The following is a 21,748-nucleotide window of genomic DNA, read 5'->3' on the forward strand; positions in this document are numbered from 1 at the left end:
GCAATTTTCTTTTGAATGGGATCTCTATGGAGAAAATCTTCACATCCTGTTATACTTCTTCAACTTTCAAAGCCTTCTTCTTAGACATTTCAACCAGAAGGTTTTTCAGCAGTGCAGTTTAAATGCTTTCGGGCTTCAACATTTTTCAGACAGATAGTCTCCCATTTCTTAATTTTCAGCAATTCTTTCACAATTAATTTCAGCTTTCAGCATTCCAACGCATTTTCAGCAGGAAATGCATTTTCTAGTTTATCTTGTTCTTCCCTTTTGATATTTACTGTGGAAAACAGAAAATGTGATGTGTGATCATCAGCTGATCTCATTGGTAATTGTTTTTATTATTTCGAATTTGGGGAGGGCCAACCACCTCTGAAAGCTGGCTCCACCTGTTTCTCTCATTCAGCTACAGTAGTAATAACTCATTGTGTTACCTTGTGCATAAAAGACCTTACCGGTACCATCGGCCCTAAATGTCTCCAAGTGTCTAACTGTATGGCTGTTTGTGGACAGATCTGAGGAGGCGGTCCAGGCCCTGAAGGAGTGTGGTGCTCAGCTAGAGGCTCAGCGTCAGGCCCACACAGAGCGGCTGCAGAAGGCTGAGGAACACATTGTCAAACTACAGGGTGAAGTAGAAGTTCTGGCTGCACAGCTGCGCTGCAGACAGAAGGAACAACAGGAGGCCATGCAACAGAAAGACGAGACAATCCAGAGGTGAGAAAGAAAAAAAAGAATAAATCATCATATTGGCATGAACAAACCTGGTGCATGTGGCTGCTCATTCAGTGTGTGTGTTTTCTAAAGGCTCCGCACAGAGGTGGAAGCAACCCAGACTGGCTGGGACAAGTACATCAGTCAGGTCTCCAGTGAGATGGTTGTCAAGGATACAGAGATCATTACCCTGCACGAGAGAGAAACTAAACTTAATACTGAGCGGGAGAGGAGCAGGGAGGAGCTGCAGAGGTGAGAAGACAGCAGCAGCATGGAGATATAGTAAGCGAGGAGGAGGAGGAGGCAGGTAGAGACACATTCATTTAGTACCACGAGAACAAAGAGGTTACAGTGAAGACATTTGGTGAGATCTTTGAAGATATGAATTATGCCAACTAGTCTGAATTGCTGTTATGATTCATAAAGTGTGTGTGTGTGTGTGTGTGCGTGCGTGCGTGCATGCGTGTGTGCGTGCGTGCGTGCGTGCGCGCGTGCGTGTGTGTGTGTGTGTGTTATCAGGTACAAGCAGCACCTGAGTGATGGTTTGAAGAGAGAGAGGGCCTTAGAGCAGATGCAAGTCCAGGTTGAGCTGGAGTGGCAGAGACGCTGTGAGGACATGAAGGCCCGACACTACCTCGCCAATGAGCAGCTGATACAAGACCTGACCCAGGCTAGAGACCAGGTCAGAACTGTTTTATTAGGTAACAAGGCAAATAGCACCAATCTGACACATTATATTACATCAGTGTACTACCAGGCATACACAGGTGGAGTCACAGCTTGTGAATTTGTAGGTGGAGGCATGTTAACATAGGTTATACAGAGGGTCGCTGTCCATATGTCAATGTGTCCTTGAGCAAGACACTGAACCCGGGCCCTTTACAGCAGCCCACTGCTCCTGATGCTTAGGATGGAAATGTATGTATATCACCATTGAAAGTTATGGTAAATGGTCTTGTTCTTGTACAGCACTTTTCTAGTTTTCCAAGCACTCAAAGTGCTTTCACACTACATGTCATCATTCACCCATTCACATACTGATGACAGAGCTACCATACCATCAGGACTCTAACTAACATTCACACCGTAGGCACAGCTACGGGAGAAACTTTGGATGAAGTGTCTTGCTCAAGGGCACATCAACATGGACGAGCGGATCGAACCCCCGATAATTGAAGGACGACCTGCAGTGAGCCACAGCCGCCCCAATGTATTATGTGTTCAGCTAGATTTATTGAGGGCATCACAATTTTCAACAGTCAGTTTTGCCGGACCTGCTGCTCCATCTTCATCTAGACAATGTAATATAGTGATTTTATTAGTCATCGTTTTTCTGCGGTGGACTCTGATATTGTGGAATTAATGTCACAGCTCTGCCACCATTATCCTGTTCTGTCCATCGCTCACTCACCTAATCAGTTTATTCAGTGCACCTGCCAGTCACACCCGCCTCGGCAGCTCATTACTCTCACCTGCTCACTCTGCTGCATCCACTATTTAAACCCCTGTTACACACACACACGCACTCACTGCCAGATCATTGTCATGTCTACCCGCCCGTTTGGCTCGTCCTGTTCCCGGTTTCCCCGGCTGCCCACCCGCCCTCATTCTGCTGGATTTCCTCCCTCATCTCTTGTCTCTCTCTTGCCTCTCTCGTCTGTGGATTCCCTCTTGTTCCTGTTCTGATTTCATTACCCATTAAATACCTGCTTCATTCAACTTCTGGTCTTGTCTGCATTTGAGTCCTCCACCACACCCCGTGACAATTAAGATATCATCACTTCATCCCAATAATAGAAATTCCCCAGGATCAACTTATTTTGATAAAATCTTATATCTTATATTGATGTGAAGTGAAAGGACCTTGAAAGAATGAGAATTGTTTCTCGTTTTAAAAAGAAACGTTTTTAGTCATGGTGGCAGTAATACACTGCCTTAGTAACACAACTGTCCCATTGCTAGTGGACTGAGTGTTTTTGCAGTTCCAACAAATCCAAAAATGTAATCTGTCCTCTCTAATTGATCACGTTTAAATCAGGACGTTCAGTGTGTAGATCAAGTAGGTCATTAATAATACAGGGTGAGAGATTTACTAGCGTACCAGTGTTATTCCACTGTGTCAGCAATTAGGGGGATCTATTGGCAGAAGTTTTCTGTAGTGTATAATCACCTGAAAATAAGAATCGTTGTCTTTAGACCTTAGAATGAGCCGTCACAGTTATCATGTCTCCTCCTGTGGTTGCACAATCCTCAAATGCATAATGTAAGAAGAAGATGGTCACACCTTACTGCTGACACACAGTGCACATAAGACACTGTGCCTCCTGGCCGGCACACTTGTTTAAATCTCATGTGTGACTCCGGATGCAGACAAGAGGCATAATTCATATCTTCAAAGATCTCACCAAGGATAAACAAGAAGTAAACTCTGTCTGATGGTGAGCAAACAGCAGCCTTGTAGTGCGATTCATTTGTAATCTGCAACACGTTTGGGCAGTCAGCACTAAAAGCTAAACTATAAGCACTAAAGCTTAATGTTGGTCTCTTTCAGGCTAAAGCAGAGCTGAAGGAGAAAGAACAAGACCTGCAGGATTTGACTGTGTTACTACGTTCTGTAAAAACAGAGAGAGACCAGGCAGTACAGGTGAGAGAACATCCACCTCACACTGTGTAGACTGATAGAACCATCAACAAGTACTAACACAGTCACAAAAGCAAATTACTGTTCACCTACAAGGAAAGGGTTCTGTCCCGATGAGTGTGGAATCCGCCTGCTGTTCATTAATCCTCCACGTCTTTACAGAGTTTTTAGATTGTGTGGTGAACTGTTTTTGTTGTTTTCACACGTGCACACGTACACACACAGAATCTCTGAGCATGTGCTGCACTGATTCCAGTCACACAGAATGAGCAGCACTAGAGTGGTGGTCTTCACTGTCCAGTTTCTGGTTGTAGATCCATCATTCCTTTATCTGCATTCTCTCCTGATGTGACACATCTGGTTATAAACGTATCAAAGAGAGAGGTCTGAAGAGTCTGAAGAGGAATGGCCTGTTGGCAAACCAATGCTGTAAAGTGCTCCAGCCAAATCAGCATATATTATGTTACCTCTATCTATACGTCACATGTGTTGCAATACACTGTTTCCTTTATGTTAATAAATTGCTGTACATGTCTCATCTCGAATAAGAACAATATCACTTTAGATTACGGCCCAGGTGCGTGGTGTAATTCTTTTCAATTTCAATCAGTGTGCTGTGCTGTATACAATGTATGACAATGGGTGACCTTGGCTAAGTGGAGAGCAGGGCCGTCCAGAGGATCGCTAGTTCCATGTCGATGTGTCCTTGAGCAAGACACTTAACCCCAAAAATTGCTCCCGTAGCTGTGTCTACCACATTACGGTTTATGAAAGTGATAGGGTCTAAATTGTAAGTCGCTTTGGATGAAAGCTGCTTAATGTAATAAAAGTTGATTGACATACACACAAACCACATAATTGAGTTATTTACACGTGAAAAGTTGTTAAACTGTGACCTACACTAACTAATAACTGCTAAACATACTGAAGAAAATGAATAAATGTGATGATGAATGCAAAGATGAGCAAATAATGACTGAAGAAAATATGTCCTGGTAAACCTGTGATGTCTGAGTGTGTTTATCTTCCCACAGGGTCTCACACCAAAGGTAGATTATCTGGCATCAGAGGAGATTTATTGTCTACAGCAGCAGAACAGCGTCCTGCGGGCCGTGGTTACTCAGATGAGGAAGGACACGGAGGCTCTCATCCATCACCTACCCCATCCTCAGGCCCAGCCACAGGCCTCCTCTCCTCAGCCAGTTCAGCATCCAGGAGCCCCTGCCGCCGCCTCCATCCCTCCTACAGCTAACACTCAGATGGCACAAGGACCACCGGACCAATCCGATAACATCTCCTTCAAAGTCAGCCCAGCAGGTGTGGAAAGCACTCTTCTATACAAACATGCTGGATGATTTTGATCATACAGCATCTTTCTGTGAAAAAAAACATAATTATTACTGCGTGTGCTTTGGCAAGCTACACTGACCTTTTTATTGTTTAGCCCCGGGGGCCTGATTTACTTTCACTGTGACTTAGATCAAGCTAATAGTCTAAACCAGATCAGATAGACTAAATGAATCTGTTGTACAACCCTGTCTATCTTAAAGGTGACATATTATGCAAAATGCACTTTTTCATGGCTTTTCAACATTGATATGTGTCTACAGACCCCTAAAGTATGAGAAAAGACCATCCTCTCTAATTTTCTCATGCTCCTTTTATCAAAAAACTGTTGAGTTTGCTTTTTTTTTTTAAAACAAAAGCAGATTTTTCTTTAGTTTTTTTTACTTTCTTTCTGCCATCAAAAAAATAAAAAATGCACCAACATCACCAACACTTTTGGTGCATCCATCTGTACTAAACTATACAGTACTATAACACTGACCATATACGGGGATGCAATTAAGAGACTTGGGATGTACCCTGTGACCTCAGAGCTCCATCACCAGCTGACACAACTTCAGTATACATCAAACCCTTTACTCTAATGGAGGACACGACGAGGACTGTTCACAACAGAGTTAGAGTTTCTACTTTGTGCATTATGTGTACCCAATTTACGTTTACATTTCACTGACTATGAGTAATGTGCTTTATTTTCAAAGTGGATTTTGGGGATTTTTGAATTCAGTACTAAGTGTCCTGTGGTGTTAGAGAAATATAACATGTTCTTTTCCCATAGGTTTTATTTTATTACACTGTTTATATGGGTCTAAATTCAATCTTTAGGACATTAATATAGCAGCAAAAAGCTGTTGTCTATGTAAATATATAGTGACGTAATGTCTACCTGAGCAGAGAATGAAGTCTCTCTCCCTCAGTGTGTTCTTATCAGAGCCTTTCCGTTCTTTGTTGACATTGCACTCGCTTTTAGTGCATGTGAGCATGAGCGTGTCCCACTGGCTAGCTCCCAGCCTCCGCGCTGCACTGCTCAGGTGAACTGTGTTAGCTCTGTCAGCACTGTTGCCGTTGTGTGCGCTGCGCTGTTAGCACTGTTAGCGCTGTTAGCACCTTAAGCTACGAGCCACTGGCTCAACCGTCTCCATGTTAAGAGCCGTTGAAAGGCAATAAAAATGCTCCGAATCTCATATTTTATTTCATGTATGTAGCAATATCAAAAAACCTGTTTCATTTAGATCCTGGCTATGAGTAATACTTTACTACAGATAGTAAATGTGATGTAAACAACACAACAAAATTCCTATTGTTGGGAACTAAAGGAGCGTGTTTGGGTTATCAGCATTTAAGAAACTGAATCAATAGAATTATTAATGTATGTAACAATTATTAATGATTATTAATAACAACGGGGCACCACCCTGCGAACAGGGACCAATAACCAAACGATAAAACTAAGTCTCATAATTAGTGGCCACTCGTAATGTCAATAGTCGGGTGCGACTACACATTCGAAGTGACAGTGAAGGGTTAAGTTCGTACACAAGGCTACTACATACAGTTTCATTACACATATATATGCACAAGTAATCACAGACGACTGCTCCTTAAAGTGTAACAGAGTTTCTTAAATCAAAATAGAAAATGATCAAATCAATTAATATTGCAACCAACAAACGTTATCACACAATCTTATATGCCTAATACCTAAAGAATGAATAAAATGGATGAGGGTGTATGTCTGTGTGTGTGTGTGTGTGTGTGTGTGTGTGTGTGTGTGTGTATGTGTGTGTGTAAAGAAAGGGGAGTCTTAAAGCTGCAGCTAAAGACTACAAAGATGGCGGCGTCGAGTGACGCGGACAAAAGGGGAGGGGAACGAGGGAACAGCTCAGCGACGTGTGACGTAGTTAGGACGTGGTGACGTCTCTCATGCGTGCGACCCAAAATGGCGGTTAGCCAACAGGGGACCCGGCGTCTACATGTGGTGGCTGTTCAGCACGTAGCTAGATTAGCTCAAAGCTATATGTGTGTGTGAGGCACTCGAGGGCACGGGGTTACCCAAGGGCTGCTGACTATGTGTGTGCAGGTTAGTGAGAGAGAGGGAGCGAAGAGAGAGAGAGGAGGGGGGTCATGGATCAAACTCTGTGTGCGGTCCGCGTTGTAGTGAGAATGGAGAGCGCTGGCCGTATCGTACACAAAGTGCCGCTGTCGGTAGAACTGCCGGCAGTTATGTACGATAGCCGAGATTCCACACTTCACTCACAGAGCTGATTTAATGAGGAGAGAATATCACACGGAGTGTGATAAAACAAATGAAAATAAATCCCAAATAAAACAGATCTTTATCACTGCGGTGAGATGAGAGCATTGTTTTCCTATCACCCCGAAACTCGGTCGGCGAGACGAAGGTCTGGCCACCATAGGTTCAGTCTTTCAGTGATAATACACATCCTCTCCATTCACTCGCAGCGAAGGACCTAATGCATACAGTTACAGCAGGCAATACACAATATAGCGGGGGTCCGTGGTCCGCGTTGATTGCGCGATGGCGCGGTGTAACAAGACAGTGATTTAACACAACAGGATGCGGGAGTAATAACACATAAATGAATAAGCTATGCTAAGCTATGCTAAGCTAAGACCAGATGCAATGAACCTTACTGTGAGAAGCTTCGTTTGATGGGGCTCGTTCCCGTGATGGGAATCGATCAGTCCTCGAGTGTTGACTCGGGAGCGCGGCTCTCGGAGCGGCCGCAGACTGTGAGTAGCTCGTCCTCAGGAGTCGGTCGCACCCAGTAGCGTGGCTCGCTCTGGAGTGGACGCAGGCTCGGCGGACATCGGCGCGGCGTTGAGCGGCGCGGGGTCGGTCCTCTGTGGCGCAGCTCGCTCTGGAGCAAGCGCGGGTCCGATCTGTTCTCGCTGCAGCGGGGACAGTGAAACTTCGGCTGAGACGACGTGGTCCGTGCGTCTCCCGGTAATCATCGGTCAGGAGAGGATTAGACGTCTCCCTGCCGGAGTGGTTGATGAGGCCTGTGGGTGAACGTCGGCTGAGGTAGCATTGTTTCGTTCCTCCCGGTAATCGTCGGCGGAGAGAGGGGGTTCGTCCTTGTCTTCCTGCCAGAGGGTTTGATGAGGCCTGTGGTCCTCATGGGCCTTCCGTCGTCAGCGTGGTGCTGGGGGGGGGGGGGGGGAGAGGGGAGCCCGTTGCATCTTTTGTTCCAGGACGAAGTCCAGAGGGAAGAGAGCGTTTGCGTGCCTCCTTCTACCCCGGAGGGATTGGTGGAAAAGCAATGAGGTGTGAGTTGCAGACAGTTTTGTTGGACAGTGGTTGAACCACAGGGGTCCTGGGGTCTCTTGGCCCTCGGCCAATGAGATTGCAGCGGTGCATTCAGGTGACCATGGTTTTTTTCGGGGGGGAAATTCACACCCTAGTGTGAAATTCCTTCAGAGGAGGTTTGCTCTCATCAAACCACAATCAGGATGAAACCTTTGCTTGAAAAAGGGAAGGCCTGATTCTCTTTGTTCACAGCACATGTTGAAGCCATTTGGTCAGACCCCAACAATATTTCACAGTCAAACTTTATTACAGTGTAAATATGAATTATACAATATTCTCTTCAGTATTATGAAAGGGTATCAAAGAGATAAACTGCAGCTTTGACAAACACAGCTTAAATGCAGTGGAGTGTTTATGCATGTGGGGACAGCTACTTGGGTCAGTGACTGGATGACTCAGTCAGGACGTCAATCAGTTGCCCAGTGCAGGGCCCTGATTTCATGTCCGGGGGTGCCATCAGGGCCAGCAGCCTTACCCGCATTAATCCTGCTCAGTGCAGCACACACACACACCGGTGAGGGAGAGTATGAGGGGCTGGTGGTCTGCTGGGACCACAGCCTTGGTAGCCACCCCCGGATATCCGGATATGAACTGTTGGCCTGAGCGTCACCTGATCATAAAGCGGTGTTACATGCCTTGAGCAGTATGCAAACCTTTCTGTTCATGTAGGCCTCTGATTTGGGAATGTTGTGCTACCTCTATCAATGGGGACTAGGGCTGAGTTTCCTTTAAAAAAAATGATGATACCAATAGAGTACTTCAGATACTCACCATGTGATTGGAAGCTATGTGTGTCCCACTGGCGAGCTGATCGCTGCCGCTCTTCACTCCGCTCTTATGGTAGTTACCGCTGATGGCTTGAGGCGACAGTGGCGGGATGACGTTGTTTTGGAAGCGTAACTCCCAACCCCTGGTTCCCCCTCAGAGTAACACTGGTAGCTGTTGGAATGTGAGTTGGTTCTGACACTGTTTGCTCATAGATTGTTTGGACGGCCGAGTATTTTTTTTATCCTCATCATTTGCAGCACCAGAGGAGTAATCTGTGATGTCAAATGTACAGACAAGTCACCATAGCAGGCTGTTGTCCCATATCTTATAATACTCTCTAAGACTGCATGGTAAAATAGTAACATGAACTTCTGCTCAACTCCAAAAAACCTGACCAATCAGAGCAGACTGGGCTTTTTGTGAGTGGGACTTCAGAGAGACGGGGGCTTAAACTGACCGTTTTAGACAGTATGAGAAAAAATAATGTGCTTTCTGAACACTAAAGCATGCAAACAAGTAGAAACCCAAAATTCAGGAACTTGAAATTGAGCATGATATGTCTCCTTTAAGTATTTGCCATACATTTTAGGTAAGCTAATAAAACATGAAAACAGGGCTCTTCAGAGTTAGCCTGGGGTAGGGTAGGTTGTTAGGCTTAACATAAGTCAGGCTTTATTTATGTCAAACTTGCATTAGACTAATCTAAAGTGAAAACGAAGACTGGCCTGACACTACAGACTGGTCTACAACACCTTTGTGAAACTGTCCCCAGACTACACTCTGGAGCAGGTGTCCCGACTAAAAGCTCGATGCAGGCATCTCGAGGGGCAGCTAGAAGGCGCTACGAGGATGTCCAGCCTGGCCCTAGCCACAGACAAACCTACGGAACATCTGGCACCCTTACTTCCAGACAACACACATCTGCAGAGCCAGGGACCTAAAGAAGGTATCTTCCATCTGTTCTTCCAGTTTTGGGGTTCAGTAGAAACGCTGTTAAAGCTTTACCACCCTTCTATGAACAAAATTGTCATTCAATAATGAAAAGACATGGATTTTGGAGACTAAATTATAAAGGAAAACTATTACTCAAAACATTCAGTTCAAAAATGTCTATATCGGCTTTGAAAACATATTAATCCATTGTTATTACGCTTGTGCCCCCATGTAAGTTCATGTACAGGTATCAGATTTTATATACACACTGTAAATTCTCAAATAGTGACCGGGGCCCTGGTTTACCTCCATCTTTTATTTAAAGGAGGCTTATATTAGAGACAACTGTTTAAGTTTATATAGTTATATTTCAGTAGTGGTTGTTGCAACATTATAACAGAGTACCTACATTTCCTAGCGAGGCTTTTATTGTGAAACATTTGCACATTTCCAATATGGTACTGAACATGTAGCTATTGTAACCTTGTGGCACTTTAATGTTATTAAAAGATACACTTTGGCTGGGATATTAACACACTTTAAATAATAGCATGATTCAGCTTTCATTGTTCGTCAATATATATTAGTGCTGGGCAAGTTAACACGTTATTATCGCGTTAACGCATTAATTAATTAACGCCGATCAATTATTTTATAGCGCGTTAACGCATTTTATTATTTTATTTTATTTTGAAAGTCCGTTGCTCACTGGCAGCGGTGGAGGAATGGAGACTACTGGACATCGCTGCGGTAAAGTCAGCAGACACTTACATGTTAGTGCACCTATATGCTGGAATTCACGGTAAACGCATTTAAACGGCACAGATCGGGAGCGAGCGAAGGACTTTGAAAGTTAGCAGAAATATTAGCGTGACACAACATCCGGTTTCTTCAGACGAACATCCGGTTTTCAGAATAAGATGCCAACAAAGTATGAATTATATTCACATGAAGTATAAAACATGCTGCATCTCGTGAGTTAAAGGGGAAATACACCTAATTTGTGCGTAAAGTGTCTTTATTCTTTGATCGCTGGGTCACCATCATTACCTCTGAGTTACAGCATTATATTGATGAACAGTAGAGCTGCATTCACATGCTCTGACTGTCATGAAGATACAAGACACACATGTAGATGAAACGTGCTGAAACATGTTATTCATGTTGCACAGCAGTGGAACGTTTCACATACAGTCACACACTGAGCACAGATAATGAAGAGATAGAACTGCTGCTGTGTAAAGGGGATACTGCTGCTACAAGAACCTGATGTGTTTAAAGTGTTTAAACCAAATGTTATTGACCTTTTGTTCATATAGCAGTACTTTTAAAATAAAAGTGCCCAATACACTACTTTAGAATTCATTATTGAACTATGCCATAACAATGCAATTAATCGCAATTTAATACATGCGATTAATTGCGATGAAAAATTGTAATCGTTGCCCAGCACTAATATATATATGTATGTATATATCTTAATTTTAACACACACATCAGCATTGATTGCCACAGAAGAAAGCCACACGGTGGCTGAATGCTTTATAGAAATAAAGAAGTCCGTTAGTAATTTAGTGTTAGCTTTAATTACTTGAACTTTAACCAGTTAGATGTATTTTTATAAAAAGGTATTTTACAGTAACTTTGCTTTCATTCATCCATGTCCTCTCGTATGTGGTATGTTATCCTCAGGCGGTCGGTGCTCGGAGAAAAGTGCCAACACCTCTGCTTTGGCAAAGCAGGAGGTCAGAGTGGAACATACGGAGTCTGCTCTGGCCAACCTCATGGAACAGGTGCTGAAGCAAATCTGTAAACTAGTTGAAGTTGACCTGTCAGTTATATCCAGGTGGCTGCTTGGACCAATGGTGTGGAGTTAAACCTACTGTCCTCATTAGTGCTGACTGTGCACTGTATAACTTTGTCCCACCAAAAATGGTAGTTCATAAAATGGTCACTTCACCAGCCAGTTATGTGAGATGATGGGGAGAGGTTGTGTAAACTGCTGCAGCAACACAGTTCCTTCAAGTTCCATCTCATCTTCCTTCCAGAGTGCACTGCTGCGACAGCTTCAGGAGGAGAACCTGTATTTGCGACGGCAGCAGGCCTCAGATCTGATGTCTGGTGGTTTGTTAGAAAATGTGCAGGTTGCTAGAAGCGACCCTCCTCTCCTGCATACCAGGCTTAAGCGGGCAGCGTCCTGTATCGCCCATCTGAGCAGAGAGAAACAGCAGCTGATAGAGATGGGGAACCGCCTCCGAGCCCAGATAACCACTGCTGGACCACAGGGTACAATATCAGACACACACACGACCCATCTGTTGGGTTTGTTTGTTCAGTTTTATTTTTTTGCACAGTACCCAAGCTGACATACACAACTAACAAACACATTTGAAAGACATTTCTATATATTTTTAAAAATTGTAAACACATCCTTCCAGCAAGTATCTATTTATATTTATATCCAAAGGCTGATACATTGTTGTATTTGTTGTGTAATAGAGCTCCATTATTAGAATAAATCAAATGGCATTATCCTTGAAATACCAAACTGACGAAATCACACAGACATCAAATTTAACACTTAATTGAAGTGTAAGAGTGGATTGTAAACATTTTAAACAGGATTTCCTCCATATGCTGTCAGTTGTTTTACTAACACTACTCGTGAATTGTGCTGAACTTGAATCAGAGACGAGTGGATTATGACACTAAACCAACAGAGGAGTTGAGTTCTCTGAATATGAAATTACGGTCACATGATAACAGGATGTGGGGAGAGATGGTAATCTCTGCCTCTGTTGAAACATGCACTGCGTTAATTGTGCACATTCTCTTTTTACTTTTAGTACAAACTGCAGCTTCCTTTACAAAGTACGTACTGTTGCATGCAGTATGTATTTAATTGAGCCCTCCTCCCTCTATCCTCCTCCACACAATAATCAGAGGAACCACCACATGACAAATGACTCCGAGTTGCCAGTCTATGAGTTTTACCGAGCTAAATTCAGTGCAGTCTAAGACAACAACAACCATAGTATAACCTTGTCAGGCTTAGGATGTTCAGCTTCGGTTGACACTGAACCAGAGGTGTGCTGATTCAAATGACGCCTCTTCCTGCCTTCTCTTCCTGCCGCCTCTTCCTGACGCCCTTTCCTGAATGAACCAAGGTGCAAAATCAGAAAAGAATACATAAAGCCTTTTGATCTATAAAGACAAAATACACAAAGTTGCAAATAGCGTCTAATTCTAATTCATTCATGTTTCAAACACGCATCACATTTCTTTGATGAGTTTAACTTAATCTACAGCATTACGATCGTACAGACATAAGGATAGTTAATAGTTATTATAATAAATCTCTTTCCACGAGCCGGACACTACTTTTACTGCCCCATCAGATCACGTGACCAATTACCACAATAGTTTCCGATCGAAGCGATGTTTCCACCCGATAAAAACGTTCCTATTGGATACCTCCTCTCTCCTCGCCCCCTAAGGGATCGGAACATCCTCGATGATGTCAGACCTAAGATCGATTTCTGTGTTTGGTTGGAGGATGGAGGAGCTAGGGGAGTAGGAAGCATAATAAGAAGAATGGAAAATAACTCTGTGTGTCTAACAGAACCTGTGGAGCCAGAGAGGCACTCCTCCACAGAAAAACAAGGAGCGCAGCATGACCGGCTGTTTGCTTTGGAACATCTCCAGTACGAGCTCACCACACAGGTATCTGCTCCAACTCAGTTTTCCATCAATAAACTGCTCTTCCTCCCTGTGGTGGCCCGTTCTTTGTTCGTCTTCCTATATACTGGGCCACGTTACGGGGCTCCGTTTCTGACTCACACATTAAACAGTCCAAATAATAACTCTTGCAGACGCTGATTCCTTTTGCCGTCACTTGATTGATTTATTTTCTCTTTCGACAAATTTAACAGCAAAATATAATCAGTTTAACGTGAGGTCAAAGACTGTCCCGATGCCCCGTTCTACCCGAAGGAAAAACCAACTCCAGACTCAGTCCCACCCCTTCCTCTTATACCAGCTGATCCTCATCTGATTAATAACACAAGTTCCTAAAGAAAAATAATTATACAGAATGCAAATGTAACCTTCATTCATAAATTAAAGGAATGTCTTTAGGTCACACAAATATATTAACAAAATTAGAAATTATGATTTGTAATCAAAACTAAAAAATATGGCTCTAGCACTCCCACTTCCGTGAGAGGCTGTTCTACATCACACAGTCATTTCTCGCTCATATACCTCCTTAGATTCACTAGGAAAGGTTTCATGTTAGTACCCGAGTGGTAATAGCAAGCTAGACATGAGTCTTCTTTGCCTGTGTTGTCTCCCATGTGGTGCCACAATGTGTGTGAGCTCAGGATATATATACTGCAGCACCTCTTCTGTTGGAGGGGGGGATACAGATAAGAAATGTACCCATTCAAAAAACCTCAACGGTCTCACAAGAGTCACAAAATCCAAACAGCTACAGGCCAAATGTGGGTGACTGTGGCTAAGTGGAGAGCAGAGGATCGGCGGTTCGATCCCCAGCTCCGCTAGTCTCATGTCGATGTGTCCTTGAGCAAGACACTTAACCCCAAAATTGCTCCCGTAGCTGTGCCTACGGTGTATGAATGTGATAGGCAGGTGTCACTTAGCTCCTGCCATCAGTGTGTGAATGGGGGAATGATGACATACAGCATTAAAGCGCTTTGAGTGGTCAGAAGACTATAAAAGTGCAATACAAGTACAGTCCATTTACCATTTACCATGTGCTGACTTGACAGGGTTCCATGTGATCTCCACCTTCCAAAGACACACTCGTCTATACAACATTCAGAAAACGTGTCAAAGACATACATCACTTCAAATCAGACTTTGCAGGCCTAGTCCACTAAGTGATAAGCTGCATCCACTGTGGGAAACTCTGTGTAGGAGGAACAGGAAATGCACCTAGAACCAGAATCACACAACACCAGAATATGATGGGAACAGGTCGGGGTTCCATGGTCCTCTACACACATGTCCAAAACCACAGACAGCCACTAAGAACACAGTCTGAAAGACCAGAGGGACAGGGCTCCTGGTGGTGTGGGGTTCTCTGTGCTACCTCCAGAGAGCGCTGTGGGTCCACTAATGTATTTGTGCCTGTCAGGAGCTGCAGTACGCACTGAGGCAGACAGCTGGCACTTTGGCTGAACGACTGCCTGTAACCAACAACACAGGTCCTGCCACAGGAGGGGCTGCCAACCTTTGGTCCCAGGGGCACAAAACCACAGACAGGTCTGAGGTAACAGCGGAGTAAATATTGCATTATTCATAAGCAATAACAGGTTCAGCTGCCTACTTCACTTTTCATATTGAATGGATATCTTTCATTGCAAAACTGTGTCGGAGTTCATTCTAAAATGTTAATATTTTTATATGTATAATAATAATGTATTGGAAGGTATGCAAAGTACAGAAAATGTATTTCTTGTTTTTCAATTCACGTCCAGCTATCTCTATGATTTCAGGCTGTTCTTACACTCTGTGAGTAAAACATCTCTCTCTCCTCCCAGAAAACAGAGAACACGCTCAGCCAGTTACAGAGCTCGATGGACGTGGTGCTGCAGACCCACTCGGGTCTGTCCAGGTCTCAGTTTTCATCAGAAGAGTCACTGCGCTCCTTAAAAGAGCTGTGGGAGAGACTGGACCATGGACTCAGTCCATGTATTTTCTCAGAAGGTAACCAAACCAGAATAACTAAGGCTCAACCTCTACTAATCTGATTTGCATATATGTAATAACTAATTGTTTTTTTAATCTAAATAAGGACATGACATGCAACATATTGGAATGTCAAAGTGAGATCAAATGCTTGCATGCATTTTTCGTGGTTGAGGGATGATTTCTTGATACGTATGTGCTAAAACATAAACACCTAAATCTCATCATCTTGAACTCATCCTAACTATCGAACCTGTTTGAATAATGTTGGCTTCATTCTGCAGGTTCAGCCATCATGGATATACATGAAGGATTTTTAAAGGGGGCGCACCCATATCCCTGGCGGAGGCCGCTAAGGTAGCCAAGTGCGCCGGGGGTGGATGAGATCCGAGATGTCTGAGATGCTGAAGGCGCTGGACACTGTTGGGCTGTCCTGGCTGACACGCCTCTTCAATGTCACATTCGGGTCGGGATCAGTGCCCATGGACTGGCAGACCTAGGTGGTGGTTCCCATTTTCAAGGGGGGACCGGAGAGTGCGGAATTATCGGGGTATCACACTACTCAGCCTCCCGGGGAAGGCTTATGCCAGGGTGCTGGAAAGGAGGCTCCGACCATTTGTCGAACCTCAGATCCAACGGGACATCCGGTCTCTGTACGACTGCAGTAGGAGTTGTGTCCGTATTCGCGGCTGGGTGTTGGCCTCCGCCAGGGCTGCCCTTTGTCACCGGTCCTGTTCGTGACTCTAGGCGCAGCCAGGGGTGGAGAACGTCACGTTCGGGGGTCTCGGGATCGCCTCTCTGCTGTTTGCAGATAATGTGGTCCTGTTGGCCTCCTCGGAGCGTGACCCCCAGCATTCACTGGGGCGGCTTGGGGATGAGAGTTAGCACCTCCAAATCTGAGGCCATGGTGCTCTGCCGGAAACCAGTGGATTGCTCCCTCCAGGTGGGGACGGAGTGCCTACTGCAAGCGAAGGAGTTCAAGTATCTCGGGGTCTTGTTCACAAGTGAGGGTAAGATGGAGCGGGAGATCGACAGGCCGATCGGTGTGGCTGCAGCAGTAAAGCAGGCGCTGCACTGGACCGTCTTGGTGAAGAGGGAGCTGAGCCGGAAGGCGAAACTCTCAATTTATCGGTCGGTCTACGTCCCGACCCTCACCTAACGAGGTCGCGGTTACAAGCGGCCGAAATGAGTTTCCTCCGTAGGGTGGCCGGGCTCAGCCTTAGAGATAGGGTAAGGAGCTCGTTCATCAGGAGGGAACTTGGAGTTGAGCCGCTACTCCTTTGCGTCGAAAGGAGTCAGCTGAGGTGGTTCGGGAATCTAATCAGGATTCCTCCTGGGCGCCTCCCACTGGAGGTTTTCCAGGCACGCCCAACTGGTAGGAGACCCCGGGGAAGACCCAGGACACGCTGGAGGGATTACATCTCCCAGCTGGCCTGCACGCCTCGGGATCCCCCAGAATGAGCTGGAACATGTTGCGGGGGAGAGGGAAGTCTGGGTCAGCCTGCTTGGCCTGCTGCCACCGCGACCCGACCCCGGATAAGCGGAAGATGGATGGATGGATCTTGTCACGGCAACCTCTCCCGCACATCATTTAATTTGACTGTCTTAAATTAACAAGGTCATTATTGCGCTACCTACTGCCACCCACTGGCATGGAAGAGTATTTCATTACTTAGCCAGCCACTATATTGCAGGCTCAGACGCACAACAATGGCAAATTATTTGCAGAAAGTAAATAATATTTTTTGGACCGATTTAATTCAATTCAATTAAATTTATTTTTGTATAGCCCATAATCACAAATTTGCCTCAGAAGGCTTTACAATCTGTGCACATGTGAGATCCTCTGTCCCGGAACCCTCACATCGGAACAGGAACAACTCCTTTTAACAGGGAGAAAAGAGGGAGAGACCTTAGGGAGAGCAACAGAGGAGGGATCCCTCTATCAGGATGGACAGAAGTGCAATATTTCACAAATTTTAAGTGAAATTAGACATTTTCCCACGGCACACCTGACGAACTCTCACAGCACACTGGTTGAAAATCACTGGTGTAAAGCATCAGTCCCTGTACAGATCTTTCATAAACTACCAATATCAGTGCAGTTAAGAAAAAACTGATACTTTAAAATTTGGGTTCCAAGATGGGTCAAAGGTTAGGAACTAGAAGTCATATCCATGTAAACCATTGAGGCCCTATCTCATACTGTAGTGCATTTTGTCCCCTTGCGGCCATGCAATCTTACAGACTAGATGTGACAATGACAGCATATCTCGGTTAGTAAGACCAGAATCTGCCAGGTCTCGTTCTACAAGTGTGGTGGGTGGACCTATGGATTTAGCCTTTGTCTTTTCTGTGCATGTTTGGGGACCCCTACAGACGACGGAGCCCTAAGCAGCTGCTTATTTCTCATGTCTCAGGCTGGCTGTACTGAATCATAAAGACCCTTTACCCAGCCGGGTATACATGAAGTCCTATGATCAGTGGAGTCCTGTGTGAACAGGGATTTAAAAGCTATGTCTGCATTCAGTAATTCGTCCCTGTGTTAGGGACAGTACATCCTCACAATATCACTTTGTCACAAAATCGAACCACTCAGTCCAGTATGAACACGGTTGCAGTGGTTGGATCAGCTGGACAGATAGAGGGAGTTGTTGCCCAATTTGTGGCTGTAGTCTCTGTCAACTATCCAGGGAACAATTTCTCAACCAGATCACACACACACTCGCAGTGATCAGCTTCATGCCATCTGATAATTGTGAAACCAGACAAACCTTGCACAAGGTTTCAGTACACTTATGATAACTGTCCTCACCGGGTCCAATAGTTTATTGCAGATATTAAACGGCTGTATGAGTAAAGGTTAGATAAAGTTCCTCTCATGTCTTTGTGAACTAGGAGATACCATACGGTTGTAACGTGGAAACCCAGCAAGAGATAGATGTTTAGAAATGTTCGATCTGTATCTAGATCTGTATCGAGCTCTATATGTAGATCTGGATCGGTGCCTTCATTCTAACAAGGAAAATGATGGTAGCTTGGATGCATCCTGGCACATCTTCAACTTTTTGTTTTTGGTGTTCCATTATTACAACAAATGTAACTATTCCGCATTGTTTTAAGACACAGCCCTCACTTGAACCTACCCCTGAATAAAGACACCAGCAAATGAAAATGTGTCACCTGTAACGGCCATTAAAATCGCATCTCTCTTTTCTGCACCTAAAGGCGAGGTTGAGCTGAGCAGGAAGGAGGTGGCCCAGTCTGGTGATCCTGCAGTCCAGATGACGGTGCACGATAGCTGTGATCCCATCCATGGCCAGCCCCCAGTCGAGGTCCAGCAGAGGAGGTGCCCTTCTAAAACCCCATCAGACACTATCAAGACCAGCAGACCTGGATCCACTGGCAGGACCTGCAAGATCAGAAACTACAATGTTAAAGACTGACACACACATATTGGACACTCTGTCAGTGTGCTGGTTATGGAGAGTCCTCTTCAGCATGTGAGAACACTGTCATGTCTATGAAAATAACCCCCGATGAGACACAGATTCATAACAGAAAGCCTGCATCACAAACGAGGGAGTTTGAAAGGGAGGGTTTTAATGAGAAGAAGGATTTTAGAATTTGTATTTAATTATAGCTTCATCAAAATAATCCTGGTAGCATGAGTACAAACATGTGTAAAAGCACTCCAAATCCAGAACGGCTTCAAACACCAAAACACATGATTCTTCAATGCATTTCAGAATAAAACGTATGGTAAGAACATGCTTTTATATTCTGCTCCTCCTTCTCACATTTGCTGTCATTTCTCTTCTTTCAACTCTTCAATAACAACATAAAATAGCATAGAAATCCTTTGAAATAAAACCACAAAGTGATGAGCATCATGACACTAATATGAACAGAAACGCAACATTGTTAGAGACTCCCACCATACTGAAATGATGCTGCAGAGCTCAATCCTCTGTTATATTGCACATAGGCTATGAAATGCATCTCTATTAAACATGTGCCATGCAACGGATTTCTATGAAATAAAATAATTTCTATATGTGCTATCAAACTCAAAACTATATCTATAAAACACGTGTTTTAATTTGTATGCGTTAATGTGCCAGTCCATAAAAAAAGAAGCCGTCTGTCTGTTTCACTATTGATCTAGGTCATTCTCTTAAAGCTTATCACTGTTGCACAGTAGGTCAGTAGAAAAAAGAGCTACCCTGGGAACATCATGCTATCGGAAATGATGAACGCCGGTAACCCCAAGAAGTCAGACGAGCTTTCCTGGCTATGTCATAGCTTAGGTCCCGCCTTTTAATCACCCTATCTCTGAACAGCACCCTCCCCTCTGCTGCTATTGGACGAAGCTTCACACCCACGCTTTGTGATTGGCCTTTTTGCATGTCATCCAGAACGAGTTGGTGTGTGTACCCACAAGCCGGTCTTCAGGTTCACGGTCACTGCTGTAGTGTGAGGTTTAAACTTGAACTTGCTGAAGGTTCACAGCCCAGCAGCCTGTGGGGGCAGATTCATATCTAGTAGTAGGCCTAACGTGATCCACACAGATCCACGAATGGACAATACATCACACCATCACTGTGTGTCTGACATTATCAGTTCCAGAGATTATTTATGAAAGTAAAACAATATTCATAACAGAACGGGTCACAACACAAATACATTAGATATTACAAAATGAAATGGTACTGCTATCCAATATGAACAACAGTTACTTTTACCAGCATGGCTCTAGATATGTTGGTCAGTCAAATATCTTCAATTTATGGATGGCACCAAATTATGTACCCTAGAAATTGTAGGCCTGTTCTAATGGTAATTCATGATCAACTGTCTTATATTCCCTAACCCTATACCACCGCGACATTGACTTTTTAAAATAAAATACCAGACAACCAGCTGATTAAAGCGTGACATTGGGACACAGTGATTGTTCCCAGAGGATGAATTGTGAAAACGTAGATCCCTTTTAACTAGCACAGTGCATTCAACACATTTCACGTTGTCCCTCACTTTGATTTATGACCAAATGCTTGTCAAACTAATGACACTTGTGTCAGTGAAGGGAAGCTAAGCCTGGCGGTATTATGGTGAGCAGCATTCAGCACCCAACAGCCACCCACTGCTGCTGCTGCTGCAGCGGGCCGAGGATAGCTGACACGTGCAAGTCTGTTCACTGACTCACACATCAACACTCACGCGCTACCAACGCGATACAAAATAAACTCTATAAAATAGTAATATACAGGCTATAAGCTGCACAGTTTAATGCATACACGCTTCACTATCGTCAAAGAAAATGCACTCTTCTCAGTGGGGTCAGCCGGCGGGGCGGGGCTACAGGAGAGAGTCTGAACTGCAGTAACCCCGCCTCACTGGTCTCCTCTCTCTCTGGCTCAGGGGCGTTCAACGAATTGCTCCATCACTGGCTGGATCCGACAGCCCTGCCTCTTTTCTCATTGGACTGTGCGGCCAAGCCAAACTGTCAGCCCATGTGGCGTGGCCAGGCAGAATGTGAGACATTTAAATTCATCAGAGAGAAGAGAGTGAAAGAAGCACGGAGCTAACGTTACCCTTCCAGACAGTGGAAACGACCGGGACAGACATTCCCCACTGCAGTCACAGTAAGAGGAGCACCACCTGGGCAACACCGGTAAGCTAAGTTTGCTAACTGTCATTAGCTGCGTCGTCACTGACAGTATGCGTGACTTTATTGTCTCGAGACGGAACAATAGTCGGTTACATACAAGTAATGTGTGACGGTGTTCTGTCAAAAAGAAGACTAGTTTGTCTGTGTCCTATTGATGGACATCATCTATGTCGGTGGATCATATTCAGACCTAAAGGAAAAGTGATTATACAGCAGTTCTGGTGCTACTTATTTATCACAACTATTATGTATTACATTATGGAATAGAAACGACAACGATTGGTGTACTTGCCTCAGTCAGCAGGGCTGCTCTGTGTTATTCTGTTATTAATACATATGCTGATCCCTGTAGTGACATCCTGATGATAAGTGTGACTAGTAACGTTACAGGGAGGCCTCTGTCCAGGATGAGGACTAGCAGGTCCCTGAGGCCAGCAGCCAAACTAACTGAAGTGAGATGAATGGCAGACTGTGAACTCACGTGGCCTTCCTCTGATTTGAAGGTGTCTTTCACTTGTTGTGTGTTACAGTGGGGGCACGGCTGCAAATGAAGGCCATTGTATTGAGATTAGAATGTGGAATTTCCTCTTGTATGGTCACCGACTGGTTCAGGAGAGTCTCTGACTATGACATG

The 21,748-nt window shown here is 44.5% G+C and overlaps 2 protein-coding genes across 3 annotated transcripts in view; both read left to right on the plus strand.

The window, feature by feature from the left end:
* ccdc57 (coiled-coil domain containing 57) overlaps positions 1–18,886 on the plus strand; it is a gene marked incomplete at its 3' end in the record, with an annotated part of 38,377 nt that extends 19,491 nt beyond the window's left edge. The window contains exons 9-20 of the mRNA XM_079292630.1: positions 511–711; positions 802–960; positions 1,228–1,390; positions 3,260–3,352; positions 4,384–4,666; positions 9,568–9,741; positions 11,421–11,521; positions 11,777–12,014; positions 13,351–13,451; positions 14,887–15,021; positions 15,293–15,458; positions 18,669–18,886. Coding sequence (XP_079148756.1) covers positions 511–711; positions 802–960; positions 1,228–1,390; positions 3,260–3,352; positions 4,384–4,666; positions 9,568–9,741; positions 11,421–11,521; positions 11,777–12,014; positions 13,351–13,451; positions 14,887–15,021; positions 15,293–15,458; positions 18,669–18,886 — 2,032 coding nt within the window. The remainder of the gene's footprint in view (positions 1–510; positions 712–801; positions 961–1,227; positions 1,391–3,259; positions 3,353–4,383; positions 4,667–9,567; positions 9,742–11,420; positions 11,522–11,776; positions 12,015–13,350; positions 13,452–14,886; positions 15,022–15,292; positions 15,459–18,668) is intronic.
* Positions 18,887–21,010: 2,124 nt separating this feature from the next.
* The window catches only part of fasn (fatty acid synthase), a 36,863-nt gene continuing 36,125 nt past the window's right edge, over positions 21,011–21,748 (plus strand). For both annotated transcript variants that reach the window (XM_079292871.1, XM_079292872.1), the window contains exon 1: positions 21,011–21,117. The gene's annotated coding sequence lies outside the window, so the exon portion shown is untranslated. The remainder of the gene's footprint in view (positions 21,118–21,748) is intronic.

The sequence above is a fragment of the Melanostigma gelatinosum genome (genome assembly GCF_949748355.1).
Source record: "Melanostigma gelatinosum genome assembly, chromosome: 21".
NCBI lineage: Eukaryota > Metazoa > Chordata > Actinopteri > Perciformes > Zoarcidae > Melanostigma > Melanostigma gelatinosum.